Genomic DNA, 14933 nt, shown 5'->3' with positions numbered 1-14933 from the left:
ACTGATATAACCTGGTAATACAGTATTTGTCTTAAATGTCGTATTTTGAAATTCATAAAATACCTGGTGCTCAGTATCTGAAACTTTTTCAAGACCAGACCTGCTGACATACAGTATGTGCTCTCTTTGTCTTAAATTTATTTATTTAAATTTGTTTAAATGCTAAATTTGATTATAGCTTCATCTATATGTTCTAAATTCTCTTGTAAGAAGAAGAAAGACATCTTATATCCTGTATTTTTCTCTTTCTCCAAGTATAAAAGTGTACCACATGTATCTGAAGACATAAGGCATAGGAGACACTTACATTACTTCTTGCTTATATTTTTACCACTCCTTCAAAAATGTGCTCACCATACTTAAGACACTATAATCCATCTTTGCATCATTTTGGATGCAAAATATATCAGTAAATTGAAGTAGTGTTTTTGTTACAGTTTATCAACTTTGTGCACATCTGATTTACAATTAAGTTTTAAGGTGTTCGAAATTAAAAAATAAAAAGATGTTTGGTTTGAATGGCAAAAGTGTAATATAGCATAGGTTTTCTTGGATATGTCTCAAGCATCAGTACCCTGTGCCATCGATTCAGCTGACCTTTGTGTTGCAGAGTCAAGATCTGACGTGACCTTCCTTATGTATTTTTGAATTATTAATTGTTTATATTGACTGCATTTAGACTCATTTGACCAAGGTTAGAGCCTTGCTCTCTGTATAGATTAATAAGTTAAATGCTTTTACTTTAATTTTTGTAACACTTTGCCAATATTTGAAACTACACTTTCTGCATTATTAGATAGAGAAGTCTTCATATAGATAGCTGCTCTTCTTGTCATATCCATGTGATGTTTTATGTTATATTTTGATAGTTTGAGTTGATTGCTGAAGTGTGGATCTTGTATGGACTGCATGAGCATAGATGAATTTCAGTTGTACATTTGTAGCAGAGATGGTAATAGAATTAAACACTGCATTTATTTTCAGCATTCATCAAAGGTAGTAATAGCTATAATTATGATTCATTTTTCCAATGGCTTTCAGTCTAGTATTTGGATGGAATACAGGATTGACTTTAGAGTTTAAGTTAGATGCAAACTGGGAATCTTAATATCTACATCAGAATTTGAAATTGCTGTGAATAGGTACCTCTGTTCTATAAAAGACATTTCCTCCAGCTCTGCTACATCTTTTTTAAAATAACAGACTCTATAACTAACAGTATTTATGATAAAAAGCAGTACATTATATACAGGAACATTCAGTAAAATTGTTTTGGCTCTATTTTGGGTTAAACTCTTGACTGAGTGGCATTATTTTAAGAATGAGCCTGATCACGAGAACCCTCTTAAAGAGATCTCATTATAGAAGGAGAATAAATGTGCAGGGCCTGTGTTATTGGGTGCATTTCACAACTTCCTATGTCATAGTTTTAATAAAATCATCTATCTATTGAAAGTAGAATAACACATACAAAATAATCAGTTGTGCAACTAGCTATTGAAATGTCATAATGAGTATCTTGTGGTTTTTTTAATATGCACTTGAACTTCTCAATTTCTTTAAATTCTCACATTTCTGTTTTTTGCTGTCTGCTTGGTCAAAGTAGCTTAGTACTTTAATATCATGTTACAGGATAAATGAACACAAATTTTGGCAGGTTTAATAAAAAAAGAAAAGGTGCACCTTTAAGAATTTGTGGGATTATAGTATATTACTATTTTTCAGATATTGAATTTGTGTACTTTAGAAAAGCATAAAGATTCCTTTTCTTTTAAATCATTCAGATACATATCTTTACTTTTTTAATGTCAAATCAGACAAGTGTTTAATGTTGCAGTCTTATACTCTTTCAAAGAAAGGGAAAATTTTAAGGCACATCATTATTAAGGAATTTCAGTTTACTTTACCCAGCAAGTCTACAGTTTGTTCACATGTCTTAAATAGTAAAGGTTATGGTACTATGGTTATATCTTGTGTTTTCCTTCCTACATGAAAATTGTCAATACAAAATGTTCTGATTGATTATAATCAAATCATTTGATCATAATGTTTTACGTTTGCACAGCACATTGACATTTTAAGCAGACACCATTCCCTTTATCTTCTAGTTTGGTCCTCAATACACAAAAGTAATCAAAAGTCTGTTGTATACAAAACATAAACCTATGTGCTGCCTACCACTGTCTGGTCTGCTTTGAAATGCTGTCTTTAGATGGATTGACTCCAGCCTGCATTAACCCTCATAAAATCTGGGTAGGTGCGATCGCACTACATGAACTAAGAACAATGAAGTTCCATTATGAAAGCAAGCAATTCTGTCCTACTGAAAATCCCCAATTGCCCAAAATGGTTATAACAAGTTTTATTGTATGTTTAATTAAAGCATACTTTTTCACAAAAAAACTGTTAGTGTTTTTAAATGTACAATACATGCACAGACAAACAGCACAAAGTTAAAAATTTCCTCTTTTTTTTACTTTTATTGAATTTATTTAAAGCATGTAACATTCCATACAATCAAGGCAAACTTAACAAAACTAAATTCAGTTCTTCCCCCCCACCAAAGTTAACAATTTTCACCTAGCTTGTTGATTTTGACTGCCAGCTCAGTGACAAAGCTAATACAATAACTGAAAGATGCAAATAGTTTTTGGATACAATTATAATAGTGTATACTGGTTGAAACAGAGCAAGTTGGCAGCTTAAATGGTTACTAAGAAAGGGGTTCTTTTGCTTATTCACTGTACATTTTGAAGTGTTTTTAAAGTTGGTCACAGTTGTTTTTTTCCTCTAGGTAGTGCAGAATGCAGGCATTTCACATCTTCTAATTTGTAGCCTTCTTTAAAGATTTTTGTGCTTGCTGTTTCCTGTTGGAATGAAATTTGCACCCCTGTGGGCACTTGAGGAAAAACAAATCTGTGAACACCACATATATAACCTTTCCTCTGTGTCTCTTTGTGTATGCCAAATGCCATTCTGTTGCTGTAGAGGCAATTTTTGTTCTTATTTTGTTTGCTCATTAGTAACTTTTTCAGCCTTTGCCAGTTACACTGATTTGGTAGAGGGATGAAATACTGGTTTCCTACTGAGACAATCAGTATCTCTGAAGGACAATAATTAGTTTTCTGCTACATAATGCATTTACAGATGGAAGCTGGTATGTCATAGATTATTTTTTGCAAAACAAAGTAGAAGAATTATGACAAACAATATAAAACAAGTTAATCAATATACAAATTAATATTTCATATATACATGGTAAAGCAATTGCAAAATTTTTTTAAGACTATTAATAGCAATGTAACACAAAAAAAGAAAGGAAGTTTATAACTACAGCATGTGAAAATATGGAGAGTAAATACAGTTGATGACATAGTAATAATCAACAAACATAATTATGATTGCTTTATAATTTACATAAAACATGCCATCAAGAAGCATTATTGTATAATTAATAAAAGAGGAGACATATTTGTCCATGTGTTGTATCTAAAACATTTTTTTCAAAACAGTTTCTCAAATAGGAGTAATTAATGTCTTCATTTTCTTAATTGATGAAGAAGGTCAGAAAGCCACAGCTGAAAGATTTTCAGACGAGGCATGGATTATGATAATTGGTCTGGATATGGAAATCTGTGAACAAGCAATGCTATCTCAGTTACCATAAATGAAAGAACCCTGACAAATTACTATGTAGGTAGAGAATGAGCTGCCATTTAATTTGGGAAATAGGAGCTCTGTTTCTTAACCAAAGTTACATTTATGTAACCTTGCATGTGCCGTAGATTTTGTTTTATTTCTATAGGTTGGGGAGAGCAGACATAGGCACATGTTATTAATATTTTCAAGTAACAATAAAATTGTCCCCTTTTCCTCTCAAATGGTTGAGCAGTCAATAAAGACAGCTGAGTCCCTTGGCTTGTAGCCAGTCAGATCTGTTTGACTCAGCAGTGCATAGAATAAGTCCCTACTGCTGTATTATTGATGAAAGAGCATACAGAATTATAGTGTGTCTGCAATGCATTTTTAACTAGACTGGAGTTTAAGTATTGTAAGCATTCATCTTACTTGTTCGTAGAAATATTGGAGGATAATGATCTGTAGCAGTAGGCTAAAAAATATTTAAAACCCCAAGTTACCCTTTTAAGTACACCTACCTAAAAGAGAGTTAGTCTAAAACAATCTCCACATAATTAAAATACAACCAGTAATCTGCACTATTGATAGTGAGATGGACTCATAAGCTCATTTGGTTTTCACACAGTTTTGGTCCTTTCTCTAGCATGTATCAGTGGAAACTGGCACTCATCAGGCTCCCTGGTTTTTTTTTTTGGTTCTTGGTTATTTGATACCACTATTATACACAGCTCACATTAGTCAAGAAAGTGTTGTGGTGTGGGATGCATTTCTACATCATAATTAGGATGCCCTGCTATTATTAAAGGAACTTCAAATGCACTGTGTATCAACTAATGCTTCAGCATAATAACAGGCCATCCATCTGTAAACTTAACTTGAAGCACAGATAGGTCTTGAAGCAGGTAAATTATCCAAATTACAGAATGAAGTTAACCTCAGAATGATTAAATATGAGAAATTCAGAGCCACTGTATATTGAATTTATTGCAGCACTGTGCATGAATGGTATGACACTGAAGCCACTTGACTTGAAATGAAACACCAGACCTAAATCACATAAAGGACTCAAAAGAATCACTCTGTGACTTACAAATATCACCTATACAGTGCTACAAGGTTGAGCATCCAATCCATTTACTACTAGAGACCAATCCATGCGAAATGGAATGAGTTCTAAACAGTTCTTCAGTCTAAGGGGCTATTCAGAGAATCACAGCCGCAGCAGCCTGGGTTCAGATCCCACCCCAGCTGCCAAATATCTTTAAGTAGTTACCCCTTTCTCTTTTTATTTGTATGTTATTTTTCAGGGAAGGCAGTTTTCCATTTATTACCAACAGTTTTTATCCACGACTTCGTCCGCGCGGGACTCTGTTTTAATATACTTTTTTTTCAGAAATATATATATGAAGTTATAGTTATTGCCCGTGACTTTCTTCCGTGGAACTTCTGACGCCATGGGAGTGTAAATATTTAATTGCTTTTTAGAGGATTTCCTTATAAACAATATTTTATGTTTCTTTATTGGGCTGCACTAATATTACCAGGCTCGTGGGTGAACTTACGCGTGAGCAAGCTACGTAAAACTGACCGTGAGAGAAACAGTCTTCCCTTAAATCTACGCCAGCGTATTTCAAAATTTGGCCCTGAGACTTATTTATCGTCATGGCGAAGCATACTTTGAAGGGAAATTGCAGTCTCTTAAAGTCAAAGAGGAGGCTATCGGATATTAGAGGAATGCGCGGCATGAACAGTTTTTCTCCTTGAGCACACCCGGTCAAAATAATGGCTTTGATTAAATTTTTATGCAGGGCAGTCTAGTGCCATTACACAGTTTTGTGGTTTTACATTCCGAAGGAGGATTACGGGTGTGCCCTTCCGCAGAGTAAGCCTATGGTATGGAAGACCCGGTGGTTTAAGGGAATTTAAAAACTCCACCGGATAGTTAACGGCTTCATCTGCATTACAGACAGTTTTTTTCGACTTGTAGACCATTTCTTTTCCGTCAAAGGACTTCAGCAACATGTCATTAATGAACGCAGCTTGATCGTTTTTTGTAGTCAAAATGGCCTGTTCACAAAACCATTCTATAGGCTTATTCTGTATTTGAGCATCCCCTTCCTTATTCCACGCATGCGCACCGTGTCGTTCGCCCCTCTTCTCAGTGGCAAGAAACGTATGGAGTGTCCCAATTCACCCCCTTAGGGATGGAATTTCAAAAAATCCTTTCTTAGAGGTTATCCATGTCATTATAGGAATGCACTCTCAAAATTTCAGCCCTTTAGGTCCAGTGGTTTGGTCTGTGCGTTGTCTGTCAGTCAGTCATGGAACTGTTTTATATATATACAGTATAGATAAATGCCTGTTTGGTTGTTTGTCTAGAATGACCGTACTGTATGTGAGTTTGTACGCATTCAGCATTAATTCCAGCTTTGAGACGCCTACTTTCATATTAAAGTAGGTTGCAGCACCTTGCTACCCTGTGGTAGAGTAACCTTTGGAAAATTAATTAGTGGTCATAAAACAGTATACAATATACAGTATGTAATTTAGTGTACATATAAGTGTAATTTGTCAGTAAGTATGCTGTGGCATGTGAAAGATGAGCTGATGTTTATATATTTTCTATAATTAATTTAGTTGATTTTGGGGTTATGGTTGTTTGAGCAAGAACCAATCCCAGGTAGGGTATCAGTTCATCACAGGACATACTCATTTGCCAATGTAAGTACCCAGAGAAAACCCTCAAATGCCTGAGAAAATGTACATACTTCATAAAGACAGTGACCAGGGCTTTGAATCTTTGAAGATGTGGCATAAATCATTGTGCCAAGTCAGATATATAGGTTTTAAGTTTAATTTTATTGTCAATTGTGCAGATTATTGAGAAATTTGTATTTGTGTGAATGACCCACAAGATGAGTACACAGTGTTAGCCAAATCTTTATTTTCCTCCTTTCCTGAATGGTATTTTATTTATTGGGTTCAAGCTACATTTCCTTTATAGTTTTGATCTGAAAAACAGTGTCCTTATGCAAGTGTAGATAAAGAAAGAAAAAAAGAGTATTTTATCTGTTTAAGTGATAACTTTATGCTTGTCAGTGTCAAATGTAGTGATTTCAAGCTCAGATCCTGATAGGCTGCAGTGGTTGGAGATTTTTGTTTCAGCTATTTTCTCAATTTGTAACCAATTACTGCAGTTAAAGGAACACATACATCTTTTACTGTAATTTTAATAGATTTGATCTTTAAGATTTAGATCTCTTGACTCTTTTTCCCCCATAACTAACAGCTAAATGTATAATCTGATGCAAAGCAAGCCCACAGATGACTAGCAAGCTCTCAGGACTCAAGGCCACCAGTTTTGTTCTTGCCAGTTTCTTAATTAGAAGCCCGTTCTTGTTGTTAATGTTTTATTTAATTATTTAGCCCTTTAGTGCTCTCATTCTGACACACCAAACACTTCCAAAACTGTTCATTTTTTTAATGAGAGTACCATCTGAATGTTTTGTGGACTAAAACAGATCAGTGCTTCTCAGACATTCTCTTTTTTACTTTGAAATGCTTTATTTGTGGCAGAGTTTGTATAATGGACACCCAGATGCAAATGGGATCAAGCTACCTGATCATCTGTTGACTCCATTTGGATCTTATTATTGTTTTGATGCTGGTTAAGAAAAATATAGGTAATGGTTCCGAATCTTAAAAAGCACGTCAACTCAAAATAAGGCAAACAGCTGCAGTAGTTGTTTACATTTTAAATTAATTAAAACAAAAAAATAAAGATGCAGTGTGAATCAGCAGTACAATTACTGAAGAAAATTATATCAACAATAGCACATTAAGTAGATACATAAAAACAAAAATGTAAGACCTGTACTCATTTTGTCATATGATATTTCTTGCTAATTGACTTTCCATGTTTTTGTTACTCCGTTACTTTACTTCAACATGCTTTAGACAACTTAGATATTATCACTGCTAGTTAAGAGTATTGTTTTCATTCATTTTTTTTAACACATGGCACTAGCATATTGTCCTTGGCAAAGTGAACAGGACTGCATTAGCTTGCACATGATGACATCAGCACTTTAAAGGTGCTTTATAGATGTTTACTTAGTCACGCTGTTAGGAAAGAATGTACAGTGTCATTAACGTACGCTGTATGCACTACTCAATAAATGCACTACTCAAGCATTAATGAAGAGGAGGAGACAGGCAAGCTTTTAGGAAAACCAATAGAGTTTCAGGCACAGTTTTTTTTGTAATTCACAATTCATTCATCAAATTGAAGAGCGTATAACAAACATGTTTAGAGTGCATCAGTCACAGTGCTGTGGGTGTATCATGCTGAGCTTTTCAGATCAGATAGTTTTCAATAATACAGTTTTGTCTGTAGTAAACAGAAATTATTCGAGTCTATACATTTAAATCCTACCTATTAAAGAATTATATAGCACATTTTCATACAAACAATGTAGCTCAATGTACTTTACATAATGAAGAATAGAAAAATAAAAGACACAGTAAGAAAATAAAATAAGTCCACATTAATTAACATAGAATAAGAGTAAGGTCCGAAGGCCAGGAAGGACAGAAAAAACAGAAAAAAACTCCAGACGGCTGGAGAAAAAAATAAGATCTGCAGGGATTCCAGACCATAAGACCACCCAGTCCCCTCTGGGCATTCGACCTCACATAAATGAAACAGTCCTCTTTGTAAGTAGGGTTCTCACGGAAGGACTTGATGATGATGGTCATGTAGACTTCTGGTTTTAGTCCATCAATGTTGGAGCATCATGATGCTTTGAGTAGGTGGTGGTGGCGCAGGCTGCCACCACAAAGAAACCGGAAAAAGAAACAGAAGAGAGAGTGGGGGTTAGTACGGATTTTAGAGCCACCATGAATAGTTATTATAATGAATTGAACATACAGAGTATCTTTTAAGCAATTGTTAAGTACCTATTCTTCGGAACAGAGTTTCAGCTATCATATATCTGGTTACTGGTGTATTCCCTTCAAATTTGCAAAGATAATTGAATACTAGGAGAACTATTCAAATTGCAACCTAGCAGTTGTTGTTGTGTCATCCCTCAGTCCCTTTTAAAATTTTGGATAATGCTAATTTTCTTCAAGCTCAGCTCATGAGCAATTACTATTCAAGAAACATAAAGATTGAAATACTGATGACATTATGCTTTTAAATTCCATCCATGTTTTTTAATGAACTCTTGGAACAAAAATGATTATGTAAATTATGGATATCTTGATGCAATACAAATGTATCTGATTTCAATTACAGCCTTGTGCAGTATGCTTTCGCCTCTGACTGTTTTTTTTCTCGGTGTTTTTTTGTAGGCATCGGCAAGAATGTTATTTGTGATCGAACAGCCACCCCATTGGATGCTTTTCGAATGATGTCTGCAGCCCATTACTACCCCAAATTGATGAGCATCATGGGCAATGTGCTACGATTTCTACCTTCATTTGTCAAGATGAAGCAGCTGGTGGAAGAGGGATATGTAGGAGAACTTCTGGTTTGTGAGGCACAGGTGCATAGTGGAAGTCTGCTTGGAAAAAAGTACAACTGGAGCTGTGATGACTTAATGGGAGGTGGAGGTTTACATTCTGTTGGAAGTTACATCATTGACCTGTTGACCTTCTTAACTGGCCAGAAAGCTTGTAAAGTACACGGCTTTCTCAAGACTTTTGTCAAGCAGACTGATCACATCAAGGGTATTCGGCAAATCACCAGCGATGATTTTTGTACATTTCAGATGATTCTGGAAGGAGGTGCATGTTGCACAGTTACATTAAATTTTAATGTCCCTGGGGAATTTAGACAAGAGGTAATAGTAGTAGGTTCTGTTGGAAGACTAATGGTCAGTGGAACTGATCTTTATGGACAGAAAAATAATGCTGCCCAAAGGGAACTTCTTTTAAAGGACTCAACAACATTGGGGAACACTTCCTTGCCAGAGAAAGCCTTCAGTGATATACCCTCACCATACCTCACTGGCACAATTCGAATGGTACAGGCTGTGCGAAAAGCTTTTCAGGACCAAGAAGATAGGCGCACATGGGATGTAAGACCTCTCACCATGGCAGCCACCTTTGAAGATTGTTTGTATGCTCTCTGTGTTGTGGACACTATCAAAAAGTCTAGCCAGACTGGGGAATGGCAAAATATTGTCATAATGACTGAAGAGCCTGAGCTGAGCCCTGCTTACTTGATTAGTGAAGCTATGCGCCGAAGTAGAATGTCCCTGTATTGTTAACTTAAAAAAGCATAACTGGCAAAAAGATGTTTTTGTTGGTTTATGTGAATGTGATGGCAGGAAACTAGCTTAAAAGCATTTAAGAGGATATGTATACCCAGTGTGTTAAAGATTCCACCTTAATTATCCATCTCTGGGTATAATCTCTTTTTAAGTTGTATGAGTGCAAAATGAGTAGAAAATTGCACATGCTGAAAACTGCACTGAAGATCCGTTCAAAAGACTCAGTATCAAATTATTGATTTTAAGTATGACATCCAGAATTTTAAACTGTGACTTCAAAGACTTAGTTATTCATCTTTGGGTAGAAAAAAATGATTAGAGCAAATTGAGAAAAGGATGTTTATAAGTAAGCACCATCAGCCTCCAATGCATTCTGAAATAGAGAAAAGAAGTAACTGCATTGTTCAGCTATTTTAGAGCAAAATCTAATTTATACCCAGCATATGCTTGCTTTTAGTATTGGAACAGGGCATGGGGTTTGAATGTTTGCACTCATTCTGATTAGGAAATGTTTCTCTTGTTAATAATAAATTTCCAAAAGTTTCATCACTTTTATTTCTCATTCCAGTCAACAGAAATGGGCTACAATTTTCTTTGAACTCAGGGTCCTTGCTGCCACATAAGAAATGTTAATTTAACCCTAGTTTTTACAATTAAAAAACAAGCTTAAAAAATTTGAATATTAAAGGAGAACATCAAAGACAAAATGCAGTTCATATATATATTTATAAATAATTAATGTACAGAATTAGGTATTCTCAGTTCTTTTTCCATAATGCTTAGGATAGTTTTACCTATACATATGTATTACAGTATTATAGTCATTATCGGGGTTCTGGCCTTGGAATACCAGTATTCATTTTGGAATGTAATTTTCATTTTGGAAAACAGGCTGAGCCAAAATATTCTGAACAGTAGCCCTGCAAGTTACACAGAATTTATGCATCTCTTTTTTAAAAACTGCATAGCTTGCTTTTTCTGGAAAACAGGACTACTGTGTTGCCATACATTCCTTCAACTTTCACCTGCAATTTTATTTATTCTGTTGCTAATATGCAAATATGACTGCATATGCTAGTTGCGGGACTAACCAATATGCAAGTATACTCAAGCACCTTGCAGAGTCTTATGAATCTTTATAATGTTAAGAATTCATATTATATGTACCGACAAGTACACAGTACCTACCAGCATCAAATAGTCGTGTACTTTGCTGACCTGCTCTTCTCTAGGTACCAAAACATGGTAGCGGAAGTACATCTCTGTCCAGCAGGTAGTAAAACAACGACTCCCACAATGTATTTCGACGTGCTATGCCATTCATTGTCCACTTCTGCCGGACTCCAACCTATGTACTCCTTAAGAATGATTGCTCTCCCCAGGGATCAAGAGTAACCCCAAAGTACTAAAACTGCTGCACTTTGTTGCTTGCTGGAGATCTCAAATGTCACTTCACCCCTAACCCTTAAGTGCCTTTTAAAGTAGACTAGCTTATATGCCATTAGTAAATAAAACATTAATGGCATACAAAAGAGAAACTTGCTGCTGCTGAAAGAAATAACTTTTTGACTGCTTCATGCATGCCATAAAGTTAGGTCTTTTGCTCTCTCAAGAGTAGTGATCCTTCAACCATGTTGTCTAGACTCAAATAACAGAAAGAATAAGATAATCATAATCCTTGGTTTCACAGCATGTCTAGGCCAGTGTTTCATAGGGTTTTAAGTTTAATCACCAAATTAGGGAAACATGAGTCCTTCTTCACCATTGAAAGAGGTTTCAGACTGGACTATTGAAAATTCCTCTCCCGTGATTATCTCTATCCAGTGCCACTTCCTGGTAGAAGGAACTATGACTGTTTGGATTCAATTCATGGACAGGTATGTGAGCTGTAGGTAGTAAGAAAATTGGAATTTAGTTCATGCTGTTTGTTATCTGCCAACAGCGTAGGACTAATACTTGGTAAAATATACAATAACAAGAAAAGCAGATCTTGTGGAATAGTCCCCAGCTTGTATCCCAGTAGTTTTATTAATATTTAAGATGCATCTGCAATGTAGCACAACAGTTTTGAGCCATATAATGCGGGATATACAGTAGCTGTCCTACATCAGATCCTTTGTAATACTAAAAAAGTGATAATTTTATGTGACATAAATTTGAATCAGTTATAACTGTTCAATCAATCTGTTGGCAGTTATGAGAAATATTTGTCTTTAATCTAACATTCAGTGAGTTATGCACAAGAAAACATAGGAGAGTGATACTGCTAGTTAATCAAGTCTAGAGCGGAAAGTGCTTAAGAATTTGCCTGTGTATAGTAAATCAGAAATCTTTCACAATCATCATATGCCTATTCTTTCTGGGATTTTTACTTGGGTGGGCTGTATTTAGGTTTAGAGGCAGTTTCAAAAGTAGTTGTTAAAAATGAAATGTTTTAGGAGGCTAATTGAAGGAAATAAAGAAATTCACTTTACATTATTAAATATATTTTAGCATTGCTAGAGTTTCAATGCATTCTCCTGATTTATCCTTATTTGTAACCTTGGGTCCAAATGCTAGCTTTAATCAAAGTTTAAGACTGTTATTTCTGTTATCTATTTCTAATACAGCTATTATAATTATGTGAATCTACTACAGCTTACATATACAGTACAATTATTAGCAGTCTTTGTTCATTATTAAAACATTGATTCTGTTTAATTAATGAACACATAGCAGTCCACATTTACATTATAAACAAAGATGTAAATTAAAATCTGAGTAGTAAATCAACACCATAAACCAGTTTAACAACTCATTTATTAAATGTGTTTTGTTAAAACTCATCATTTAAATTTGGCTGCTTAAAGCACATTCAGACATTGGGAGAACATGTAAACTTCACACAGACAAACTCAGGCATGGGATTTGAACCAATATGAATATAGGTGTACTGTATATATGAGTGGGCCATGTGTTGTACCGGCACCCTGCCAAGGTTTGTTTCCTTTATAGTGCCCAGGTTCCAACCTCCTGCAAATTTAAATTTGATTAAACAGCTTTGAGAATATTACAATTATTAATCATAACTTATTTATTTTGTATATTTTTCATAACCAAATTCTGAAATTGTTTTAGCTGTTGACTTCTAGTGTGTGCCACCAGTGCTTTTCATTAATGTGTGCAAGGCTTTAATCATAAGCACCTGGCTTAAGAGGCAGCACCACTTTTTCTTCACTAGAAATTAATATAATTTAAAAGCTTCTATATCATATTGTCAAGCACTGGACCTCAGGTTATCTCATTTTAAATATTTTATTAGTGCTTTTCTGGCATTTGCATATATTCTTGCTCATTTTCATGTGGAGTCCAATGCCCAATGTGCTATCAGTTTGATTGGTTAAATCATCCAATCTACCAATGCTATTCAGAAAATTCATGAGTAAATTTTTAATCAAAGTGCACTTTTGTGCCAAAGAATATAAGAATAGTGTTAAAGTTTCTGCAGTTGTGGCCATTTTGTCCAAACTGTTAAGTCATCAATAGTTTGCAATAGACTGAAAGATGCATCTTAACATTTCAAACCTGCAGCCAGTGCTTTCTTAACAAAAATACGTAAGGTATTTTATATTAATATATAAAATACGGTTGGCATTGAAACTAAGTGTCAGTAATAAAACTGTCTTCCCTTCAGGTGGTTTCTGCTAAAATAGAGTTCTTTGCATGCCGCAACATTTTATGAAATAATTAAAAAAAAAAAAACTTGCAATTAAATGTGGGTATAAGATAAGTAGAAACCACTGGGCATGTTAATTTAAGAAGCTTCTCTCTGCACATTACAATGGAAATAAAAATCTCTGTGATCTCTGTAACCTTAAGCTGTTTTTGGCTTGTGACCCTTCTGATGATACTAAAACCTAATTAGAAATGTGCTTAGATTCCATTAATAGATAATTCCCATAAAAGAATCTCCATATGTGTACAGTTTGCCCAGATTTTCAGTACTATTGCTGCTACAGTGAGCCCCCAAATTTTTGTTTTATTGTGTCTTGTGACAATCTGACTAGAACCTTCAGTCTTGTGATGTATAGGAATCAGGTGTAGTTAATTAAACCTGACACTTTAAGTCACCACTAAGGAATGAGAATTGTTTCTAAGCAAAAAAACTGTTGTGGCATGTCTGGTGTTTGAGGTTCTTTATATCTGTATACTAAGCAGTTTATCTTTGTTCCTCATATTAATCTACAAATACTTCAGTGGGCAGCTCTATAAAATGATGTCAATACCATCTTATTTGAAAACAGTATTCTTTAGAAAGTGTAGCAGAATTACAAATGAAAATACTAATCACAATAGAAATTGCAATAGCAAAGAGAAAATATAGTGTGTTAAAAGCCAGAAAGCAATACAAATTTTTCACTTACTGGCTGGTCACATAATAATGTAAGTATCTGAAGCAGGTAATTCCATGAAGTTGTTCTGCCATCCTATATATAGATACTAGTGCACTATTTCCAACCTTTTAGTGATACAATGAGTTGCACCTAACATAGACAAACCTGTAGACAGCAAGTACTGTATTTAGCTACCATGCAAGCTTTTCTGTTCAAATTACTCTGACTGAACTTTTGGCTGGATCTATCCATTAAATAACTGCAACCTAGAAATGACCTTGAAGCTGAAAGTTCAAGAAACACCTGGTAGAATGAATAGCTTTCTTCAATGATTAGTTAAAGAAGACCAATTGCAGCAGGCAAAACATTTTTTCTCCCTTACAAGATGCGTAAGGTATGCTTTTTAAACATACGATATTATAGTCTCAGAGAATAGTTCTTTTCAGTTTTCTTTCCTTAAATGTGTATTAATGCAGTTCAAGCTTACTAAAGTTTGTGTTTTTTCATTTAATTTTGTAATATAAAAGTTTTCATAAAGCAATTAAATAATTATACTTTTTTCTTACAGTGCATTTGATTACTTTTCCTTCCAGGTTTGTCCAATTACTAAACAAGTTTGTTTTAGCTAAAACAGTTTTGTTAG

At 34.7% G+C, this 14933-nt stretch overlaps 1 protein-coding gene across 1 annotated transcript in view; it reads left to right on the top strand.

The window, feature by feature from the left end:
* Window positions 1-13665, top strand: part of gfod1 (glucose-fructose oxidoreductase domain containing 1) — a 158576-nt gene extending 144911 nt beyond the window's left edge. The window contains exon 2 of the mRNA XM_039753510.1: window positions 8995-13665. Coding sequence (XP_039609444.1) covers window positions 8995-9914 — 920 coding nt within the window. The 3' untranslated portion in view covers window positions 9915-13665. The remainder of the gene's footprint in view (window positions 1-8994) is intronic.
* Window positions 13666-14933: the final 1268 nt, after the last annotated feature.

The sequence above is a fragment of the Polypterus senegalus genome, chromosome 5, assembly GCF_016835505.1.
Source record: "Polypterus senegalus isolate Bchr_013 chromosome 5, ASM1683550v1, whole genome shotgun sequence".
Classification (NCBI taxonomy): Eukaryota; Metazoa; Chordata; class Cladistia; order Polypteriformes; family Polypteridae; genus Polypterus; species Polypterus senegalus.
This window is presented reverse-complemented; position numbering and strand designations above follow the sequence as displayed.